The following is a 24,856-nucleotide window of genomic DNA, read 5'->3' on the forward strand; positions in this document are numbered from 1 at the left end:
AATTTTATGTCTTTTAACTTTTTGCCAAACTGTGTGTGACAACGAGTATCTCACTGCTGTTTTAATTTGCATGTCCCTGACTATTATGGAAGTTGTGTATGTATGTACCCTATTTTTATATATTTCTTTCTTTTTGCTATATTTGTTTCCTATGGAGGTCTCCTCTCCAGTGAATCACCGCGAGAGTTAATGGATCTAGCTTATTTCAGCTCTTTGTCACCTGATGTCTCCAGGCGCTAGAGACCTCTGTGGTAATTCTAGCCCCATGCAGACCAACAGGGCACCATTTTGCTCCATGAGTTCTAACTCTTCCTGTGACTTTGTACCCATGGGCGTGGGACTTAATTTTCAGCTTAGAACTTACCTGAGTCCTAGCCTGGCTGCTTGCCAGTAGACTGAAGATGGAGGACTGCTTTGCCTCTGTCAGTCCTGAGTGGTTTTGGCTGTGAGGCCCTACTATTTCGGCTGTTTCCACCTCCTTTACAGTTAGCTGTTGCCTGAATATTATCCGAGCCTGCCTATGCCCTTTAGGTCCTGACATTCAAATGGGGGCATGATCTGCCTTTGCATTTCTGTCCATCCAGGTGAGCAAACCTAGAGCTGTCCTCCCTCCAGTTGTGCTCCTTCAAAGAACTATTAGTAGTGTGTTTTATTCCTGTGTTATGACAGCTATTTCTGTTTTCCAAGCGATATGACTGAGAAAGTGGAGAAGTCACTTGCACACAGCCACCCCCAAATCCTTAGAGAACACACACTATGCGATTATTATAATGACTGAGGTGGACATGTCGTTTTCTTAGTCCAGGGTCTCCATGTCCTTCAGGCTGCTTCTGCCCCTCCCTGTGGTCTTTCCATTGTTGTGCATACTACAGGAACTGAGACAATTATGACAGAGCTGAGCTGGTTTCTCTTCTCTTTTGGGCATCATTGCTTGTCACAATTCTGATCACCATTTCTTCCTCCACATTGTAAAATTGTAAAATCACTGCTATATTTATATTTCCTTTTGCTACCTTGGCTTGTGAAGGTACAAATGGCTATCATTCGTCACTTTCATTGAAATTCCGTTATCTATTTATCTACCAACTATTTACAGTATGCTCTTGTGTCCTATATTTCACTTGCTCCTCATAAGCACCCGTGAATTAAGTAGAGCAGGGCTTGCTGTGTCCATTCTACAGAAGAGGAAATGAAGGCCCAGTGATGCCTGGAAGGACCTGACAGAGCCACCTTTAGAGCTGGTACCAGAACTACCGTTAGATGAATGACCTTTTTTCTCCTGACATTCTTCTTCCTATCCACGAAACTGCTTCTCTTTTATGAGTTTCAGGGATTTTTCTTGTCTGAGACATGATGAAATTAGTGGTTTTTTTCCTGAGAGATCTAAGTATTTGCCTAATATTTCTTTCACTCTATGCTTGCTCTGAGTACTTTTAGAGAAGACAGTACATGCTAGATAGTCCCCTTTTCTTTAGTCAGGGAGGCAGACCTTTTCAAAGAAGACAGAGACCCTGAAGTTACTGTATTTGTTCTCTGGTATTCTTAGCCACTACAACTGTGAGGTTGGATTCTCCTCCCTGTGGCTGTCCAGCTGTAGGCTGCCACAATGCATAACATTTGGGGGTCACTGATTTTTGTTCCTATTTTAACTATATGAGGTTTGTGTGTTATGTGACCTTTGTGTTCTGACCTTCAGATTTAAGGAACTGGAAATTTAGGAAGTTTTTTTCAGGACTTGAATCCAAGTAAATTCCCTCATGAGCACAAAGACTCATAGAGTTGTGGAATGTTAACGTTTAAAGGGACTTTCATCCATCCAGCCCCTTTGATTAGAAAATATGGCCAGTTAGTGTTGGAGCTGAGGCTACAATGCAGAGTTGAGATTATCTTCCTACTAACTTGCTCCCTGTCACTTAGTACCTCCCCTGTTGTAGTATGCCTCTTCCCACCAGCCTGGGGGCTCTGAGAGGGTGGTGCTGGCTCTGCTCCCTTCTGATGATCGGAGCACTTTGCATAGGCACTCGGGATTTGCTTGTGCGATGATGATTAGAACCCGTCTCTTGTTGCTAATATGGACCGTTAAAGTTTAAAAATGCCGAGGGGCGTTTAAGTCAGCATTTATTATGGGAAACAAACCACTCTAGATAGTTTCAACAGAAAGGATTTAATACGTAATGTTAGTTACTTTGAAAACAAACAAACAAAACATGGAAGGGTTATCTAGAGGAGGCTTAAGGCTGAGCTTTTAGTAACACATCCCAGAACAACGCAAAGTTGCTATGTTTTCCACAAGCAGGATAGCAGCGAGTTGTGAGGCTACCACAGAACTGTTGAGTTTCAGAATACAGCACCGTATCTGTGAGCCAGAGATGAAGAAGCCATAATCGGGAAGATGGTGACTGGACCCAGAGACCTGGAGTCCAGCTACTCCCTGTGCTGCAGCTACTTCTGGAAAACCACAGTGCTGAAGACTGAATGTGGGAGTGTGGATGCAGAACAGGCCCTCGTCTCCATGGCCATGCTTCCAGCAGAAAACAAGCTGAAGTAGCAGGGACATGGCCTCCAATTTACTTTTCTCTGCCAAATATCAAGCTAGTACATACATTTTGCAAGGCAGCCTCTGCGATACGGCAACGTTGAATACCGGTGCCCCGTATCTAACAGAGTAAGGGTTATGGTTTTCACATGTTGGGAATGTTTTTCATAAGGCTCTGTGTGTAGTAGATTCTAAATTGAGGATGGATTTACAATTATGTTCTATTAGATCTCTATTAGTCAGTGCACTTAATTATATAACAGAAAGGAATGCAACAGCTCTACTTTAGGGAATTCCTTAGGGGAATTCCTATTTATCAGAAAAAATGCCATAAGGAGGGAAGGTCCTGAGCTGAGAGAGTATTCTAAACTGTTTTGGTTTCAAACATCTTGGAAAGTACTACATGGAGACCTGCAGTATTATGATATAATAGTGCTTACCATGTCTGGGGGGAGTTCCATCTTTGCCAATGGCTGTCAACTTTCCATCTTGTATGTTCTCCCCCTCCCCTGCCCCTGCGGAATATACTTTTAGCATTTGCAATGGAAATCAATTAAGCTAGTTTATTTAAAATGAATTAAATGGACATATAGCCTGTGGGCCTACATTGAATTATTTTGACTTCATCTCCCTTAACTCGTGCAATCTCTATTTAGAAATGTAAATCAATTATAAGTAAATCTCCTCCGCCTTTACTCTTGTACCCTAGTGAATGAATTTGCACATTTTATTTCTGTTTCTTGTCCACTCCCTTAGTTTTCTGTTCCAAATTAAGAATCACGCAAACCTGTTGTCCTACTTGAAACCAAGTAGACATGATAAAATCACTGGTAATATTGATGGGGTAGGAGGCAGGAATAGGCAGGTGGTAAAAGCATAATTGAAGTTAATAATCTGATTTTCTTAGGAAAGGTAGTATTTGCTTTAGGAGAAAGAGGCTGAGTGAGGAGGGTAGTTGATACTAGGTGCTACTAGATTTCTGCTGTATCTTGCTTTATTCTACTCTTGCAGAATCATTCTGGTACGTTCATCCTTTCCTACGGGGAAGCACATGCTTCGGAAGCAGGGAAGCTCCCAAAGCCTCCTCTGCTTCCCACTGCTAATTGCTCTGCCCTGTTCACAACTGCAATCATAAACTCAGAGTGAGGGAGATCTTTGGTCATTTGAAGCCTGTGGGAGAGGACCTGGCCGTATCAGGATTCTCTTGGATTCAGTGACCAAAACCTCATTATCACAGAGTTGTAAGTAAAGTGACTATATAAGCTATCATCTAAACTGGGACACTTTTGAGAGTGAAAAGGAACACTGTTAATAATTACACTGAAACAGCAGGCATGACTTGGTTGTATGGTCACCGTAATTTTGGCGAACAGTATTTGAAATGTGAATTAACATGATTTAAAAGTCGAACTTGACGCTTTATATTTTCAAATCCTTGGTTTACTTTCTCTTTTAATATAATAATTACATGAAGAGCACTGATAGGACAGACTCTGTATTAGGACTAAGAAAATAAAGGAAGCCACCATCTTTTTTCTTTACTTACCATCATTGTTGTAATATTTTAGAGCAGTAGGTTTTCAACATGCCTCATGGAAGGGCAAGGAGAGTATAATCAGCCCTCTGTATCCATGGATTCCACATCTGTGGAGTAAATCACCCATACATCGAAAATATTAAAATGGTGTATTGTTGCTGACACATACTATGTAGAGAAGCCGACAGTGGTTGCATCTTTTCGAACATGTACATTTTGTTTTTGGTTATTATTCCCTAAGTAATACAGTATAACAAGTATTTACAAAGTATTTACATTGCATTATGTATTATAAGTAATCTAGAGATGATTTAAAGTGTACAGGAGGATGTGCGTAGGTTATATGCAAATACTAGGCCGTTTTATGTAAGGGATTTGAGCATCCGTGGATTTTGGTATCTGAGCGTGGTCTTGGAACCAATCCCCCTAAGAATGACTGTAATCTATTTTGTGCTTCCCCTGAAAATGAAATAAATTCTGCCAAAGGACGACTATTTAAATAAAGTCCAAGGAACTGTTTTATCAGTTCGTCTATTTTATTTTAGGGATTTTCTTAAAGATTTGGCATGAAGAAAATTTTTTGCTAAAGAAAAGTTTGAAAAGTATTGGTTTAAGATTTTAAATTTTACATTGTTCTTAAGATGTAAGACTAGTTGGAACAAAAAGGAAGAAATGGACTTTTAAAACTTGGAACACAGAAAATAATAAACTGAGTAGGAAACTTAAAACATTGTTTTAAATATCTGGAGGGCTGTCATATATAAGAGGACTTGTGGTTCCAGGGGGCAAAGTAGGACAGATGGGTGGTTTTTATGGGAATAAAGGTTTCAGCTACACATAACTTTCTAGCAGTTTCAACTTTCTGCCATGGAAGGGGCTGCCTTGTGAGGTAATGAGTTCCTGGTCATTGGATATGTACAAGCAAAGGTACAGATGGTGGGTAAGTTTTAACGTAAGGTCCACATTAGAAGAAATATCTTCATTAACAATTTCATACGTCTTAGATACTGAGCTTCTCTGTTGGTGAATGTTGTGTCTTTAGCTACTACCTCAAAAATGTCTACCGTGTGTGTGTGTGTGTGTGTGTGTGTGTGTGTGTGTGTGTGTGTGAGATTTCCCAAGAATATTTGCCAGTTCAGTACATTTTTCACACATTGCAGTGTCTTTTTTACATGGTGGCCAATGATTGATAAAAAATATGCAGAAGGCACAACACCCATACTCTCATCGAGAGAAATTTAAAAGGGAATAACATTCACTTATGTCATTCTGAAACTTATCCGAAACAGCTTGGCTCGTTTTTACTCAGCTGCCATTGGTCAATGTGTCTGCAGTTTTTGTCTCTGTTTCAAAATCTTGAAATAAAAGTGGAACAATTGCCAACATGACTTATGAAAAAAATCACCAGTTGAAAATGGTTTTAATTGTTTTGCTATTAAATGTGAAATTGCAAAACTAGCTTCTCTTACATAATTTGAATTTATAACACATTCTAATGAGAAGCCTGTCTGTTTTTCAGACCATTTAAAATACTGAGAAAATTTTCCAGGTTCTTGGATTAGTATTAAACAAAACTTTTTTATTTCAGAGCATATACTGCTTGAAGTTGAATCTCTTATTTTCTAAAACTGTATCTCATGGTCCTTGAAGGTTGAAAATTTGTATCTCTCTTTCCTCCCTTTTTATTTTTCCAATATCTAGAAAAATATGTAATTTAGCAATATTATTATACTTTAACCTTAGGATGAAGTAGATTTTGGGTTTATCAGAAATTTAGTATGGGAATTAAGTACTAGAGAAACAAAGATTGAATTGGAAACTTTAATAATAATATTATTATATAAATTCAATAACATTAATTCAAATTGTAGTGTCCATACTCTATGTAAAAACTCTAAGCTAGTTTACAACCAGTAGTTGTGACAATAGGATACAAATGGCACAGTTGACAGGTTATATAGTTTTGTGAGCAATATAATGTTCAGAAGCCTGATGTATAATAGTTAACTCAATGTCTTGTTGCTATGATTACTCTTAGCAGATTATGTGACCTGAATAAACATTGCTTCTGCGTCACATGTAGTATATTGTCAGATGTAAATATGGCCTGAGATTTGTCAATAGTGGACTCATATTCATTGAAGACAGAATTAAATATTTCTGCTTTTGCAAGTTATATCTAAAATAGAATTATTTTTTATTATCCTATTTACTCTGATTGGAGTACCAAAGTGATTTGTAATAAAGGAGAATACAAACAAAATTATTAAAAATTCAAATCAATTAAAACACCCCTCAAGTGCTAGTAAAATCCAATGACCTATCTAATGGGCACAACAGACTTGCAAAAATATAACTAAAACACAATGTTTATGTGCTTTAATACAAGTTTCAACAAGCTGTCAAGAGAATGCAGACAAGTGAGCAGTAATTAATTTGTGGATCTACCCACTTAGTGGTGGGTTTGGAATGAGAAGATTTCAGATATTACCAAAGAGATTGCCAAGATTCATTAAAGATGATATTGGTGATTTTTCCCCGGCATCATTTTTTATCCTAGTGCAGGGGCAAGATACAAACAGGAATTTAAACCCTTATGCGTCAGACACTCGGAATCTTATCTTTGTAAATCCAGATTTGAACTTTTAAAAGTAAATTCATGAGCTCAGAGGATTCAAGGTATTGTTTGACCCTTTCTCTCAGTCTTGAACAGAAAAATCTGTTGTTAGAATCAGACACAAGAAACCGCCTTAAGAATACATTTCTTGAAAGCACAGGATACTCCACAAACTAGCCATACGATTATAAAGCATAACATGTCACTGCAAGAGGGGATTTTGGAGATCATTTTCTTAATGCTTATTATTTTAGAGCTGAAGAACTGAGGCCCAGAGAAGGTAAACATTTTCTTGCTCACTTAGCCAAGTAGAAGCATTGCTATTAAATGTGATCCAGAGTGCAAGGTTGGGGTCACATGACTTCTATTCTAATTTTTAACGGCTTGGTTGCTGGCTCTTTTGGAAGAGAAATTCTTTACTCCTTATCCATTCCAGTGACTTTTACCCACTCTTTTTAGTTGTCATCCAGCAATCAGTAGAATTACTAGTTTGTTTAGTGAAACTTTTCCACTGCACACACTTTTTGGAAGAACAACTGAGTTTGAATCCAGCCTCTGATATGCGCTAGCTGCTGTGTTAAGCTAGCTGCACTTCAGCTTCTCTAAATATTGGTTCTGAATATTCAAATTAGAAGGAACAAATTAATTTTTAAGATTTTTCCCAGTTGGGGCTCTGTGAACTCTTAGCCATTGAATAGCCTGTCCCAGTTGTTGGCATCCATGTCTGTTTTTTTCCATGACTAATGGGATTTGTGGCCAAAAGACCAGTTAGTCAGTAATTGGTTTGGTTCCATTCTCAATTTCTTGTGAGAGTCCTGGTCTTCGGGTGATATCGTTTGCCTGTCAGGACTGAGTGTTCCCTTTTCATGTGACATTCTGCATCTGACAGGAAAGTGCAGTGTGGAGGGATGTCTCTGTCCTGCCTCCCTTCTTTATGGGAGACAAATGTTTACTTGTTCGGACTGATGCTTCTTTCTCTTATTGCTTCTTAGTTTGCTTGGGACCTACAAATGCAGTTGGCGACCAACATTGTTGCCGGTATTAACGATTCTGCCTTTAACTTGTATCATATTAACGTTGTGCAAGGCAAGTTGGCATTTAATGTGTTGATTCCTACCCTACCTATCTTCACTCTATATTCCCTGGTCAGTGGGACTCCTAGGAGTTAAGACACTTTTGTAAGAAAACTCTGCTCACTCAACTTACAGACTTGTAGGAAGAATCATGGAGCATGAGAGTTGGAAGGAATGGTAGCAGGAATCTAATCTTTAGTTTACAGATTGGGGGAGATACTGAGGCTCAGGAGGTCTAGGGTCTCAAGTCACAGAGCCAATTGGTGGCTGAGCTAGGAATTGTACCCAAGTCCCCAGCATCTAAGAACGTCCAAGGCTTTTTCCAGTATTTCCAACTGTCTCTCAGATAGTCTATATAAAGGTTTGGCATTTCTGTGGAGTTGTTCTCTAGTCACCCTTCTGAGTAATGCCAGCTGTCCATGTAGAAAGTGGGGCACTTAGCCAGTGCTGGGCCAAAGCTGCCTATAAAGAGAAGTTGAGTGAGTGCATTGACATTTTCAGCCCATGGCAGATACTGTTCTGCCCTTCTGGCTCTCATCTGACCTGATGCTTCAGTGCAAGAGTGATTACATTTGCTGTTCGACTAACAATTGTGTGTAATTTTCAGCCTGCCTTATTTTTTAACGTTATCTTCCCACGCTTCCATCACGTGCCACAGCATATTTTCTTCATAATTACACTGGTAGGGACTTACCTACGTTGTTTGAAAAGGTTTGCCTAAAGTACATATTTATTTGTGCATAATAAATCTTGATTGATACCTTGGTAATCTCAGATCAATCTAAAACTCCCTCCCACAACGGGGAAGATTGAAGACTCAGGGAAACGGGTGACAAAGAAAAGAAAAAGAAGTAAAAGAAATAAAAAAGGAAGTTGTGCTTCCTCTCTGATGAGCTAAGAGAGTTGTAGATGAATTGGAATCGTCATGAACGACTTTTCTTTGTTTTGGGCTAGTTTTACAGTCAGGATCTTCCATAGAATCATATGAGTTTGTGAGCAGAGATGTCATTAGTACTCATCTAATCCCATCACCTCATTTTTAGAGGTGGACACTGTGATCCCAGGGAGAGCAAAGGTTGCACTCTGAGCTCATGGCATATCTAAGGCTGGAAGCTGAGTCTGAATTCAGAAGATCGGGTGTCCTCCAGCTGAATACCAAGGTGTAGCAAAGGATGGATAGCTGCAGCCTATGTAGGGAAGCACATCGTACCATTTAATACATTGTTAAGAGGGCAGCCTTGAAATTCTAGGAAGGTACTGACTTTCATATAGAGAGTAAAGATAGTGAAAAGCCTTCAAAGTAATAGGCAAGTGTTACTTGAATCTTCATTTCTTGTTTAAATGATGAAGCTATTGCTAAAGGCCATGAATCCTAAATTTTAGTCTGCCATCAACTACTTCTGATGTTTAAGTCACATAGCACCCCAGTCTATCAATTCTCCTACCACTGAAATAGTATCATTCATTTATTCAGCAAACATTGACCAAGAACCAGGCCTTGGATTAATTGCCAAGGGAGATTAAGGGACTAATACATCATGGTTTAAAGATTCACATAAATGCTCAAAGTTATTCTCTCCCTTTGAATCAGAATGTATACATATAGATTCCCAGATGAGCCTAGTGTACAGACAGTTTTGAAAGCCACTACTTCAACTTATAACACCTGGTGTTATATGATACCGTGTAATGGTTGGTTGTTTTTAAATTTCGATGATGTATGTAAATGTTTAAAGAAGAGTACAATATTGATTTTAGGAAAGAAAAAAACAACTTGAGCAACACTATTTAGTTCTATTTATATGGATGGTAGTGATGACACCCACATGCTATCTTTGGAGACACTTAGTATGTTTGTTAGTATTTAAAGTAACTTTACCTGTGGCCCTGTTTTCCCCCATAGAGGAAGAGTCTTGGTTACCCTATGGACTTTAGTAGTCTTTTGCATTCTGATTTTTGCGGTCAGACTATGGGCTTCATCAGTTTGTGATCTTGTGGCTCATGATGGTTAGGTTTGATGGAACATAATAGAGAAGATATTATGGCAGGTAAGATCCAGGAGCTCGGAATGGCGATAGGAGCAAAATCTACTGTTTTAATGGCTTCCTTTGGACCGCGGTGTTTTCCTTTTTCCTGCAAACACAAGGGTAGTACCACAGTGGAGACCATGGATTTGGGATAGAAGACCAATGCCTAAAGTTCACCTTTGATTTTTGAGCAAATCATTTAATTCTTAAAGCCTTAATTCCAGATCTGGTAAATGTGGATAATGATAATCCCACCTCATGTATAACAGCTAGGATGATTATGTGGCCATTAGAAAATTGCTAGGCATATAGGATGCCCTCACTAAACACCTGCTATTTACTGTCATTCTGTGACTTTCTTGTATTTACTGAACAGCTCGGAAGAGAAGACAGAAGGACAACAGAGAGGGTAATAACCAAAACTCCTTAGATTTCTCTTAATTGCTTTGCATTTGACTGTTATAGTTCTTATAAGATCAGTGTTTAAGGCCTCCCAGCTCTGATTCTTTTCAGCAATAGGCATCTTGCTTAGAGGAAAGCCATTTTTCTTGTTTTCCTCTCTTCTCATGGTGTTTGTGTATTTTCAGAGTCTCTGTGGAGATCTTCCCTTTCACTTCTTGCTTTCATGATGATTGTAAGCTTAGAGTGAAACTGATCTAGAACCAGAGGAAGTAAGTAAGAGCAGGGTAAGTTTTGGTCCAGCAAAACCAGCTCTCACCACTGCTTCTTGGTGTTTACGTTGGGTGTCTCTGTGAGAAGTTGAGAAACCCCAACTCACATATTCTAGTTCATCTGTTCCCTAAACTTGTGAGATTTCCTCAAACCCATTTATCAAAATTAAGGTCTGTAATTAAGATTTCAGAGAAAGAAAACACTATAGAATATTAGAGCTGATTGGGACTTTACAGACATTCGTTTTGCAAATGAGTATCTTCTTTTATTAAAGGTCACGCTGGCAAAAGCTGAGACTAGAACTGAGGCCACGGGGACTCTATGTCTGACTATTGTGTTTATTGCCTTCCTTGGATCCACCCTGCATGGATTAATTTTCTTTATATAGAGTTTTCACTGCTGTTAGATTCCTGTTCAAAGATCAGAGTTCTAGCTTCTTATTTCTCTGTCTAAGAACCTTAATACACAAGCTCATTTTATCTTCCAAACCTTTTAAACCCCAAGTATTCTTGAGTCCCTCATTTTAACACACACGATCTGCTCTCTGTCCCACGGAAATACCTTGTTTCTTCCTCAGTGTATTTCCAGGCATTATCCTTGTTGCTCCATTTATCTTTTAGAGCCACCCAACTTTCCAAGTCTTTGTTAAGGACTACCCCTGCCAAGCGTGTGCTGGCTCCTATGCCATATCCCAGGTCTTTTTTATTTATTGGTTTATTTTTTATGCTTTGTGTTTTTTCTTTTCACATATGTAAATATATTTCCCTCAGGTAGGCTTTAAGCATCTTGACTACAGGATGAGATTCTGATTTATCTGAATACAGGATGAGAATCTGATTCATCTGGAGCTCTAGTGCCAGACAAATAAATTTATTCATTTATTAAGTTAACAGACATTTTTATTGAGTGCCTATCATGTGTTAGGTCCTGGGATTAGAGAATGATAATTACTTACCCTCTCAAGGATTCAAGTGTTTAGTTTGGGATACAGGCAAGCAGAGAGGCAGAGTGATGTGTGATGAGTGTGCTGACAGTAGTATTCCAGGTGCTGTGGGAGTGTAATAAAAGGGGCTATAACTTGAACTGGAGGATACAGCACATGAATTATGTCTTTAAGGACTAGTAGAAAATGATGCTCAGGATCTAAATGATGCATCGTAGATGAGACATCTTTTTAAATTGAGTGTTAGCTTGGTTGCAAGGGAACCAAGATAAAACCCAAAGACCCAGCAGAATTTCCAACAGAATGTAAATGCTGAGAAATGACCTCAAAGGGAACATAAAACTGCTACAATTATAATAGAAGTTATGATTAAGATCTATTGTTTAAGAAAGTTTCGTATCTAGATGACTTTACATTGAATTCTGATAAACCTTTAAAGATCACATAATTCCAAGTCTCATCATTAAACTAGTACGAAGTGTCGAATAGGATGTAGAACCCATGTGAAACCCTAATAATGGTAAGTAAAACAAGTAGAGACAAAACACTATAGAGAAAAACAAGTAGTTGTGATTATATGTACACAAATTCTATATAAAATAGCATATTGAATTCATCAGTATATCAAAACACTACAACTGTATTTTTTTTTTTTTCTAGAAGTGCAGAGCAGGTTCAATATCTGGAAATCTAGCAACATGATTCATTACATTGCTAAATTAAGGGAGGGAAAAAGAGATGATTGTATCAGTGGATATTAAGGAGGGAGATGAAGAGATTCTAGAAAGGGATGAGTAACCAGGGAGATAAGCATTCCTTCACTCACTCATTCATGCATACATGTTTTTCTAAGGGCTTCCTAGTCAGACACTGTTCTGGTACCTGAGACCACTCAGGAGCTTCCAGCGTATTGGAGCAGTTAGGTAGGTGAATACATAACTTTTGTGTAGACTGCTATAAGTATGAAACAAGTACCAGAAAAGCCTGGAATTAAGCTACTAATTTTGGGGGGTGTTAGGGTAATGAGTTAGGGTAATGTTTATGGCATCAGAGACATGTGAGCCTCGTCAAAATTTAAAAAAAAAAAAAGGCTCGGTAGAAAGTAAAGGGAGGAAAATGGCATTGTAGGTGGTGGGCACAGCATGAGCAAGGGTTCAGGGTCCTGAAAATTCATTATAAATTCTGGGAATGGGGTCCCTGGACACTGTTGGCATGCAGAAGAATGATACGAAAATATCCTGTGAAGATTGTCTGCAAAAACATACTTGACCAGGTGCTGGCATTCTTAGGAGGTGGGGCCAGAAGTGCCTCCACAGGGAGGGCAGTGACGGTGTAATAGACGGTGCTGGGATAACTGAAAAGATGATGGAGTCAGTCAGTGAATTGCATATAGATGCTTAAGTTTGCATTTTTCATACTCTCCCAGAAGGATTCCACCATCAACTGCCAATGTAAGATTGCTCTGGAAAAGTGACTCTTTGTTTTAGAAATCCCTGCATCCTATATGAATCCAGTTTTTAAGATTTCTATTTTGGAAAAGCTTTAGATTTATAGACAAGTTGCAAGGATAATATTAACCCATTTTTAAGAGGTACAAGTAGCATTTATACTACAAATGTGCATAGTGCATTAAAATTTTCAAATCTTTATTTTATCCTACTTATTCCTTCCTTATATTCATGTTAGTCATGTTGAAAGCAGAACAAGACATTTTTATCCCCTTTTAATAGAAGACTGAGAATCAATTTCAGAAATCAAAAAGACAAATTAAACCAAAATTTGTATTTCTCAACCCTGAGAGATAGGCTGGGTTTTGGTATTTACTCATTTTTAAAAATAAGTTTCTCAAATGATTCTAATTGTCCAGCTAGCTTTTAAAACCATGAGTACGTCAGACATTCATAGTTATTTTTTCTGTATTGGTTTTGTTCTAGGCCTTGTAATGGTGGTTTAGGGATGTGTAAAATATGTTCCCTGCCCTTTCAAGGAACTCCCAGTTTAGTAAATGTATATGTATCCAGCACAAATGAATATGTGCACAGGGTAAAGGGAAGGAAGAGGAAAAGAAATGCCCTTTAACCAGACTGAAAAGCCAGTGTTGCCACTGGCTCCAGTAACAAAAGCCTCCTGATTCTCAGTTTAGAGTCCTCTCATTGGTCACCTCCTCCTCTTTTACTGAGAAAACTACATCACCAACAGTGGGAATAGCCCTGCACAGTAGACAATACATTTTAATATTGCTATCTCACTGGTTGCCATAAAAACTCTGAGGAGGAGTTGAGGAGGGCAGGGCTTTTGCCTTAATTTTGAGGGAGTGGAGGTCCCTGAGGCACCTGACAAGGACAGGAGGCTGCTCAAGGTTATGTCACTCATGCTGTGTGACGTGATGCTAACAGCCCGGCAACACTATGCCCCACCTCTCCCCTTCACTCCATCTCTCCATGGCCATGCCACGTGCTGAGGCTTATATTTTGTCCTGCATTTCCAGTGCTCTTTGTCTTTACAGACATCTGGAGATAATCATGTAGCCCCCTCAAGTAATTCAGTTTGATTAATAAATTACCAGGTAGATTTGGGGCTGCAGCGGGTACAGGGTGCCTTCCGGGCCTTCCCGCGCTGGAGAGCTCTTGCAATCAGGTCTGAAGAGCCCTCCTCAGCAGCATTCACAGAGGCTCAGCCCCAGCTTGCAGGCTGCCTGCAGTGGTGATTGGCTCACCTCAACATGCAAGATACCACTTTTCTTTCCTCACATAGTGTATTTTAATCTGATTAGAACAGCACAAGGGATGGGCCAGATGGTCCCCCTCCTAGTTAAGTTTTTCACAAAGGTCCAGTATGATATCAGCTCAGCATAGCTCCAGATGGGGCGTTTCTTTGTCAAGTGGGGCTAACCAGTGCATTTTGGGTATTGAATATTCTAGCCCCTGGCCACTAAATGCCAGCAGTTGTCCCAGGCATAGTGGCAAACAGTGTTCCCCTCCAATTTCAAAGAGCCCCTTGGTGGGGAGCAGAACTGCTCCTGCCAGAGGGACCATTTTAAAATATCCTGCCATGCACCTGTTATGTCCTTGTTTCAAGACTAAATTTTTGATGGTTCTTTAATACCTAAATAAATTTAAACTCCTCAAGCTTGCATGCAAAGCTGTTTGTGCTCTGGTTCCATCCTACATTTCAGTTGTTTCATTAGCTACTTTTCTTTATACAGCCATCCGGCCACAGTAAATGGAAGTAATGTGCATTTTTCTGTGCAGGTAACGTTACTAACATTGTTCAGGCCCAGCCACTCCTTAGCACTCAAGGTTCCATCTGAAGGTCTCCTCGTCGATGAGGTCTTCTTTCTAAGTTCTGCTGCTAGCAAGAAGTGATCTTACCTTTTTCTGCATCCCAGACATACTTTTTTAAAACTCACTTAGATAACTTATCATTTCATTCAGGTGACTTGTCACCTCATTTAGGTAATGTATCATCATCTAATTGGTGTGATAATTATTTTATTAGATTATTAATACAATTGAGCTTTTTCCAAACTTAGTGGCATAAGATTCTCCTACCACAGAAACTGCTTCAGGTCAGAGATCATTTCTTATTTATGTCGATTTCCTGAGAAGAGCTAGGCACCAACATAGGTAAGTGTTAGAAGAGAGGTATTCGAGATTTGTTGGGGGCAGTGTTCAGTTTTTCTCCTTCTCCTTCCTTCTTTCCCTTCTCTCCCCCCACCTTCTTCTCTCTTCTTAGAGGGCTTTTTCAAGATTTCATTAAGTATGGATTAAGATAAAATAATAATAAAGTAAGCTGTGTTGCCTCCACTTTCATGCTTCCATAAAAACAACCATGTTTCTTTCTTTTTAATTCCAGATTTCAACAATGTCTCACCCATCTTGGCTACCACCTAAAAGCTCTGGTGAGCCCCTTGGCCATGTACCTGCACGGATGGAGACCACCCATTCCTTTGGCACTCCCAGCATTTCAGTGTCCACACAACAGCCACCTAAGAAGTTTGCTCCGGTAGTTGCTCCAAAGCCTAAGTACAACCCCTATAAGCAACCTGGAGGTGAAGGTATGTGTGGGGATTTCGGCGTTGGGTGCCCAAAGTGGGAGAGTTCGATACAGTAAAAGTGATTTACAGCATGGTGTTCTGTTGGAAAAGGGTAGCGTGAGAATTTGTAGTGTGGTTATCATCGTTCATAGACTATTCCAGGGTAAAGAACAGCTAGAAACCACGTAAGCCAACCCTTTCTTTAGGGAGAAAAAGATTGAGACCTTTTGAGGGTTACATGGCTATGGTTACGCAGTGAATTAGGGCTGGAGCCAAAACTACATCCCTGGCCTCTTCCTTTACAGCTCACTGTCCTTCCGCTCTATTATCTTCCACCCTATCCCACTATCTTGTGAAGGTGTGTCTGTCACCCAGGGGACTCCTCTTCTTGCCATTGGACAAGTGTCCCAAAATGCTGCCGAGCACTGGTGTGATGGGAAACCCATACAGAGTGAACCTAGTAAGTCACCTGAAATTGTTTGCCTTCTTTGGCTATTTTGTCCTCCCCTAAGGTGCTGTTAGGATAAAAATTGTTTGGAGAGCTCAGTGAGATCTACGTTTGTTGATGTTCACAGACAAATTTGAGTGAAGCCTACTTTTGGAGGTTTTAATAGCAGTCCATTCAGTTTATATCAAATGGCGTTTGAAGATCTATGTGAGCGCAGCAGCTCAGGTATATGCATATGTGCGTAATTACACTGAACCCCCCAGACAGCACTAAGTGTCATTCTCTGGTGGAAGTGGTTTCATATTGTTGCCAGTCAATGTCAGCAGTTCATCCAAACCCATGAAACAATAACTTATAACTAACAAACATTAACTTTAGATTTCTGGGCGTTGAGAGGGAGGGGGAAGTGAAAGGAGATTCAGTCCTCCTTTCTCTATTTTCTCTCCCCCATCCTGCTTTAGAAACAAAAACAAACACAACAACCACAAAATCCTTATTCTTCATCTATTTTTTGTGAGACTGTTTCACACTCTGACATAGTACAGCCTCTCTCTTTTCTTTCTGGTCCTTGCCCTGCCCCCAGTAAACAATTTACCAGTCCATTAGTATTTTAGGACTGAAGTCGGAGCTGTCGCCCAGATGTCTAGCTGTGTTTGGTGGCTGGATGCTTAGGCAGGTGGTAGGGTGGCCAGGCACCAGCGTGCACACCTGAGTTGTGGCTGTGATTTTTCCGCATCCTTTCTCCAGAAAAGGCAGTGATAAGACCGTCAGAGAGTTGCTGTGGAAAAAACAATAAATGACAATGTTGGTGTTCTATTGACCTCCATGGCAGTGCCTGGGGTGGCATTGTCATTGAAGGACTTCACGGAACTGGTTTTCTTTGGCTCATCGTTCTTTAGTGATTGCAAGACTTGGGAATGGGCTCTGGAAGAGAATTCCTCTTCATAAGGACAAACCGAGCCACGTGTTGGCTTCCTCATTTGTTTTCTCAATGTTTCCCCTAGTCTGATTGCTGTTTTGCCTCCTCTAACCTTTGAGGAGAGCTAAAATGGACTCCTCTCTAATATGGAGAAAATAAAGACAGTGCCCTTATGGGGTAGGAGGCAAATGTGTGAGGAAGTCATAGCCCATATGACAGTGCGTGTACGCCAAGGGTCGGAGTAGGGCAGATGTTTTATTAAGTCGGCTGATGAATGGCATATAGGAGAGGCCGGAGAGAAGCATGTCATGGTCTCCCTTCAGGCTCCTTCACTCCGAATGCTATGGATTATGGTGAGTTCGCCCCTTGGATGACTCTCCCTGCCTTGAGATGCCTCACCTACTTCACTATACTTACTGTGTGAGTTCTGTTCACTGTTTGTCTTGTTCTCTAGGGACACTGGTGTAATCTCTGATACCATGCAGCTTTTGCTCAACTCTTTGCTCTTTCTTAACATGCCATCCTACACCCGGTTGTTACCTATCAAAATCTGACTTTCTCCACAATGTCTCGGTGTGGCCTAGATCAGGAGTAATCACTCCCTTCCCTGGGTTTCCACATACATCTTATTCTGACTCTCATTGTTGTTTCTTCTGCTCTTACTCTGTCATGCAGCGAACATGTGCCATAGTCTGTGTGAGGAACTATGCTTTATCATTTTATTGCCTTCTTATGTAACCCTATGAAGTAAGTGCCTTTTCACGTAAAGAAATGTAAGCTTAGAGAAGAGAGGTGACATTCTCTATGGTTTTGTGGCTACTGAGTTTATGAAGTGAGGCTGTTGTCCTTACCCAGTACGCTATACCGCTTGTCCTATCCATGGCATATGGAGCACTCAGGCCCCATATGATGGAGAAGCTTCCCTACTTCCTTAGAAGAATGTAAGCTTTGTTTCCCCATTTAAGCAACAAGGCATGGTTTCTCACTTGTCCTTATGTTCCTCTTGGCTCTTATTATGCTACTGTGTTTTTAGTAGGAATGGTTGTGTATGGTCAAATGTATGTCTGTATGTTCTTATGTATGTATATATTTGGATGGATGGCGGATGGCTGGATGGGTGAATACAGCACTTAGTAATCCTTTCTTACAATAAACAGTTTGGAATATAGCATCCTCATTTGAAACAAGTCATCTAATTTAATTTCTGAAGTCTAGATTCTTTCTTGCAATTCTGCCAACTTTCTCTCTCTGTTTTAATATAACCTTTTTTGAATATGGGAAGAAAAAAAATCCTTGCATATATACATGTTAAGGACAAATATGGGGAAAAGTTTATGGATATTCAAACTTCTTTTTTTTAAGTGAAGCTATATCTCTTCATCTGCTATACATTATGACTTGATGTTTGTTAGCATTCTATGATTTGCTTTACTTTATATTTAAATGTTAGTGCATTCTCTGTTATTCTAAACATTTTTATAATTCATGTTGTTTTTCTTTAAATTTTTATACATTTTTAAAGTTTATATCCATTTTCTTTTTTCTTTTTGTCCATTTAGAATGTTCTTAGTGAAATCACCAGATAATAGGTAACATGATTTTATTTACAGGGGGAGTTGGTGACGCCAGAGTCTTGTGCCTCAGCTCACGCTGTTCTTTGCCTTTAGTATACACTCTCCTGAATTTCTATCCCATCACATCTTTTCATTCATAGCTTAATTCAGAGCCTGGCCTTCAAGAACCTCAACTGAAAAGATGGAAAGTTAGAACTCATTCAAGTCATATGGGCACCTTTTCCTGGTGTAAATACGTATTTGCTCAGAAATGCACAGCCTGCTCAGGGCCGAGTGGGCACTAGGCCTCAAGTCCCCTCTGTCTGAGCCCACAGTCCTCCTGGACCTCGTATTATATTCTAGTGACAACTCTTTTTCACTGTGCCATAACCTCTTTGTGCATTTCCTACAATTCTTATCACAATGTATCTTCTAATAGGCCTGTGGATGAGCCTATGTCCTTCAGCAATTTAGGGAGTTTCAGATGCAGGGGCTGTCTGACTCATGCATTTACTCCCCACAGCACCCAGCAGGATTCCTGACACATAGTAGGTACTGAACAATGTTTGAGGTAATACTTAAGCCATGGCAATAGAAACCTGCTTATCCAGGCTCAGGTTTAGCTTCTCAACTACTTAATAGGCTTTATGGTTCTGCAGCTCAGCATACATGTTTGAGTTACTTTTACCCTCCTATACCTATTCCTTGAGGCTTCTCAGCCCAGGATTTTTTTAAACCACGGCTACCTTGAAGTTACCAATTACATTTCTCCCCTTGATATTACGTCCATCATCTCTGGGGTTTGCTTTCTCATTTTTTAAATCCTGACTGTGAAAGTGCAAAAGTACCGAATGTTTTCCACATCAATTTATATTGATGTGATACCATATGTTATAGTTTTATCTTATAAAGTATTCTGCTAATAATTTTTGTCTAAATGGCTTTGGCACACTTAACAGTGGGTGGGTGTGCTTTGTCTACCAGTTAGTAGATTTTAAGGTCGTAGGGTCCTTTTATTTTACTACCATTGTTGTCATACTTCTCATTGAGGGAACACTTGTGTTCCCGTACCTGTTTGGAATGCTCCTGTAGTTCCAAATGCCTTTTTTGTGTCCTGTACTATGGTATGTGCTTATGAGCCCATATATAGCTTTTATTTCATTTTTTGTTTTTACAAATTTTTCCATGCAAAGTGTATATGCTGTTTTTGTGGAATGATTTTGGTATGTATGTATACTTTTGTGTCATCACCTTCTATTCTAGAGTGATGAGGGAAACACGATGATGTGATTTTCAGCAGGTCTTTAAAGTATTAGCTGGTAGTGTTCTTCATTCTATAATTTGGGTCTTGGGTCCCCGTTCTCTGCTCCAAATTTGTATAAGATTTTTGAAAAAGTTAATCCATAGGGTACATATTCAAGGTGACCCTTTCAGTAGAATCTCTTTATATTTGTACAACTCTTTAGAGTTCGTATAGTACTTTCGGATTCACTGTCATTTAGTTCTCAAAAGAGAATTCTTACTGTAGCTCTCTGAGTTAGGTAGAACAGATGTTATTGCCATTTTACTGAGTGGTAACCTACCAGAAGTGAAATACTTATTCAGTAATCATGTGTCTAGTAAAATATTAGAGCTCAGCTCTGTGCTTCATGTCTAGAGCTCTTGCTGATTTTAAAGGGTTCTATTTATTGGAGATTTGGCTAGACTCCCTCACCTATTCTAACTTCATTATTTTATTATTTCGTGATGCTTTTTTGAAATTAATTTTAAAACGGTTGCTCTTTTCACATACTATTCCTACATATGTTACCTTATACACACCTATATAATATAAATAAGGGCTCTGTTTTCAAGCTTTGCCTACATTGCTTCACCTAGACCTGTGAAGTCAGATCAGAATGGGTGAAATGAATTCTATTCAATGAGGGTCTTAAACCTGGAGAGTTTTTACTAGATGTCTCTATGCTTTCTGCTACCCTGAAGTTATTAATCCATTCTATGGAGAGGGAATTATTTATAGGTGATTGCTAATTTGGAGTAGACATGGTAACTAGAACAAAATACCATCGTAAACAACTTAGTCTCCCATTCTAGAGTTGATGGCCACGTCTGTTTCCTTTCTGCGTTCATGCCAGAACTATTCTTCATGTCTTAATCACAAAGTCTTTGCGTAGTAGAACTAGAAAAGAGTTTGAAGGATATCTAGTCTAGTTCTTTTATTTGTTAGGTATGAAAACACATTTGGAGAAGGAAGAGACTGCTCCCCAAAGTTACCCAAGAGTTCTGGGCTGAACTGAGTCTAGAACCCAGCTTTCCTAAGTGTGCTCATTCCACTCCATTTCCACTGTCTCACACTGGAAGAGACTAGACTGGGGCTTGCCTCATAGGAATTGATGATTCCTGGACTATTGATACTTGGTGGAGAACTAACTGTTAGTGATGTGAAATCATGCAATCTGGTTAGGCAGGTCATTCTTGTGTTCTCAAAACATAGCTAAAATGTGAGGGAAATTGATGGCCATCTATGGCAATATATTTAAAGAAGTAATTTAGAATGGATTTTTCCTACTATTTTTATGTTGAGCGTACAGGCCAATTTGGTGCTGCTTAACTTCTTAAAGTTAGTGAAAGCTTTCTCATTTTTAAAACTAGAATAATCGATGGTAGAAAAATACATGAGAACTGATTGTGAATGCTGAGTAGTTATATCTAAATATTTAGACTCACCATGTGCTCGCCTGTCTCTGGAGTCTTATATAGTCTCTGTTCCCTACCAGGAAAGGTGAGTCTCTATTGTGGCTTTTGAGATGCAGATGGGAAACATCTACGTAGTACTGGCAGTTCTGTTAAGCTGCCAGCAATCACAGAAGAGCAGTTGCAACTTCTCAGATGTTTGCTTTAATTGTGCATGGTCTGTCATGAAGACTGTCACAAAGCCACTGAAACATCAGGAACTCTAATGAGCCTCAGGCTTGACGACCATGCCCCCTTCTTTGTTCAGAGTAAGCATCTTGAGACTCATCTATTACTGTGGTGTGCAGTACATGAGTTTTAATTTTTAGAGTCTCAATGGGGAAAAGGACAAGCTGTTCATTCATTAAAGGATTAGATATTAATTATACTAATTTGATCTTTACATTGCATCTTCCTAAAGATAAAATAAATTCTATGGGTGAAATCAGAGCTTACCAATTAGTCATAGGCTTTATTGACACTCAAAAGAGCCAAGGTTCATCACTGACTTGGTGGTCAGAGCATTTACATTCAAACCTCAGTTTTATCACTTGACCTTGGGCATGACACATTTCTATTCCACGTATCCTTCATTTATAAAATTAGCTGGTAATATTAATTATCTTATAAGATTGTTTTGACCAATATAACAATGAGTGTGAAAATATTTTATAAACCATAAAATACTTTACAACTTTAAGGAATTACTATTCTACAGTTATTCAACAATCATTTACTTAAAACAGATTTTGTGCCAGGCACTCTTCTAGGGGCTGAAGTAATGGTAATGAGCAAAACAGAGATTATTCCATGCCCTCATGGAATGTACCTTTTGCTATAATGAAAATAACCATTTTTATTAATAACAAATAATATTGATACAATTATAAAATAGCATTTATTGATTAAATGCCTTTTGCAATCATATACATACTATTATTAATAATTGTTCTACATTATAATGCTAGTATTGTAAGGCTAACAAATATGTAAGAGTATAAATATAATTATTACAAATAAAAGGTATTCATAAATACTGATAATAAATGATACTGCTATAGCACTGATAAATACTGATAGAAATTAAAGACAGTGATAGAAATCACAGTGCCTCAATATTATGCAAACTGCAAGATTCTAGAACCAGGGTGAATCTTAAAAACTATTGAATACAACCCCTTCATTTAATAGATGAGAATAGTTATTTCACTAATACATTTTTAGGAGGTCTAGGGCCTTTGTGCTTGGAATGCTATAAATAACAAGTCAAAAAATTGTTGAACACAGGCAGGGGTTATTACCCGGTTTAGAGGCTCAGAGAGCTCAGATGTATTGTTCAGTATTACAGAACAGCAACTGGTAAAGCTGAGCCTTGATCCTGTGGGTTCCTTCCACAGTTGCCAGGGTTCTGTGTCACATTATGTTTTGGGGGACTTATGTAGACTACAATGATAGAATTAATACATGTAGGCAAAGTGGATTAGATATTTTAGAACAAAAAGAAGTGTATGTATTGTTGACAAAATCTGTTTCATTTTGTAACTCGCCAGCCTAATTAACGGCTGAAGTGAATTTCTTAATAAAGTGGTGGATTCCTCATCCTTGTCTGACTTCAATAACTGTGAATAATGCAATGTTATTGGTGAGGTGCTTTTTAATCTTCTTTATTTTTAAATTACATAAATGTGCAATATTATTGTCATTTCATGTTTTAAATCTGAACAAAGTTTATTTTACTGAAAATAAAAATATAGAACCACAATAAGGTATCACCACACACTTATTAGAACAGAAAAAAAAGAATTACACGTTGGCAAAGATATGGAGAAAGGATCTCTCATATACTGCTGGTAGGAATGTGTAAAATGGTATAAACAATCTGGAAAACTCTGGCAGATTTTTACCAAAGTAAATGTATGCTAATCATATGATTTAGCAGTTGTTCCCCTGGACATTTAATCCAGAGAAATGAAAAGTTATGTTCACACATAAACCAGTACATAAATGTTCATAGCAACTTTTTTCATAATGGCAGAATACTGGGAAAAAACCAAATATCCTTCAATGTGTAAATGTTTAAACAGACTCTGGTAACATCCATACATGAAATAGTACTTTTGATACGTACAACAGCGTGGGTTGACTTCAGGGGTGTTATGCTTAATGAAAAAATAAAAAGTCAATCTTGAAAGGTTGTATGTATGGTATGATTCCATTTATAAGTCATTCCTGAGATGGCAAAGCTTTAGAAATGGAGAACAGGTTAGTGGTTGCTAGGGGACAGGAATAGGGGATGGTTTGGGCAGGGAGCAGATGTTCACACCAAGAAAAAGCAACAAAAAGCCACTCTTTTTGTGGTGCTGGAACAGTTCTATATCTTGGCTGTGGTGGTGGCTACGTGAATCTGTACATGAAATAAAATTGCAAAGAACACACACAGGTGAATGCATGTTAGAAAATGGTGGAAACTGAATAAGGGCTGGTTAACGGTAATATAACATCAGTTTCCTGGCTTTGATACTGTATTATATCTATATCAGATGTTGCTGTTGGGAGATTCTGGGTGAGCAGTACCTGGGATTCTTGATACTATTTTTACAACTTTCTGTGAGTTTATATTCCATAATAATAATAATAATAATAATAATAATAATACGATAAATACATTGATAGAGATTTCTTAATGATTTCTTCTCAAGGTGCCAACTTGCATGCATGCTGAATTGCCTGTACCACACTTTGAAGATCACTGTTATAATGTGTGATTTAATCCAATGGTTTTCAAATCTAGCCAGTCATCAGAAAAATTTAAGAAACATTAAAAAACAACAACAACACGGTCTCTAGGGCACATGTCAGGCCTATAGAATCAGAATCTTAGGGCAGGGGCTTCAGGAATCTGCATGTAAACAAAAAAATAAAACAAAACTCCCTAGACAATTATGATTGATGCTCAACTGATGTTTGGAAACTGTTCCCTAACTTCAGTAACTCCAAGGTCCAGTGTTTTAATGCCCTTTGAAACTTTTCCATGTCCTGCGACTTCACACTGTGCCATTCGTTAATAAAAGTGGCTTTTGAACTCTTACGCATCTTTTATCATACAAGCAATGTAGAGATTCACGGACTCAAATCATTCTTCACGTTGCTATGCTTTTCCTTCTGTGCTTTCATCATAAACACCAGTTTTCTGCATATTTTGTCCGAAGGAATTTTAATTGGGATTCAAAAACAGAAGTAAATGCTAAAAAAAAAGGGGGGGATTGATTCTTCTAGAATGCCTCAGCAGTGCTTAAGCTTCTGCACTGTAGAGCATTTGCTCTTGTGTAACTTCAGGTAGCAATGCCTGAAATATCAGCTGATTTTGGGTCACGGCAGGCCTATGTAAATCATCTATAAATGGATTCATTATGGATATTATAAAAATAAACCTGACACCTGAGCCTTTGGGCAAATGCACCATATAAAGAAATCATACCCTAGAACAATGATTGACCCTAAGAGCTGTAAAAGAAAAAAAAAATCATGGTATTATATTTTTATCATCCTCTCTTAAATTTTCTGTAGTCAGAAACTGGGCAGCTGAGCACAGCACCAAGCGGCAGGTCCCTGAGATGTGACTCCTAGCACTTTGACCTTCCAGCATTCTCTCTTTTTATGCATTTTCTACATTGTTCTGTATGTTGCTGTTTTCAAACAAAATAGACAGTCTACTAGTCAAGATAGAAATACGATAGCCACCATAACTCACTGCATTCTGTA

The 24,856-nt window shown here is 38.8% G+C and overlaps 1 protein-coding gene across 14 annotated transcripts in view; it reads left to right on the forward strand.

Annotated features, from left to right (window-relative positions):
- The window catches only part of LPP (LIM domain containing preferred translocation partner in lipoma), a 652,405-nt gene that overhangs the window by 207,135 nt on the left and 420,414 nt on the right, over positions 1-24,856 (forward strand). For all 14 annotated transcript variants that reach the window (XM_019752112.3, XM_019752114.3, XM_019752117.3 and 11 more), the window contains one exon: positions 15,261-15,462. In XM_019752112.3, the coding sequence (XP_019607671.3) occupies positions 15,270-15,462 (193 nt within the window). In that variant the 5' untranslated portion in view covers positions 15,261-15,269. The remainder of the gene's footprint in view (positions 1-15,260; positions 15,463-24,856) is intronic.

The sequence above is a fragment of the Rhinolophus sinicus genome, chromosome 17, assembly GCF_057876585.1.
Source record: "Rhinolophus sinicus isolate RSI-liver-muscle chromosome 17, RSI-T2T, whole genome shotgun sequence".
Lineage (NCBI taxonomy): Eukaryota > Metazoa > Chordata > Mammalia > Chiroptera > Rhinolophidae > Rhinolophus > Rhinolophus sinicus.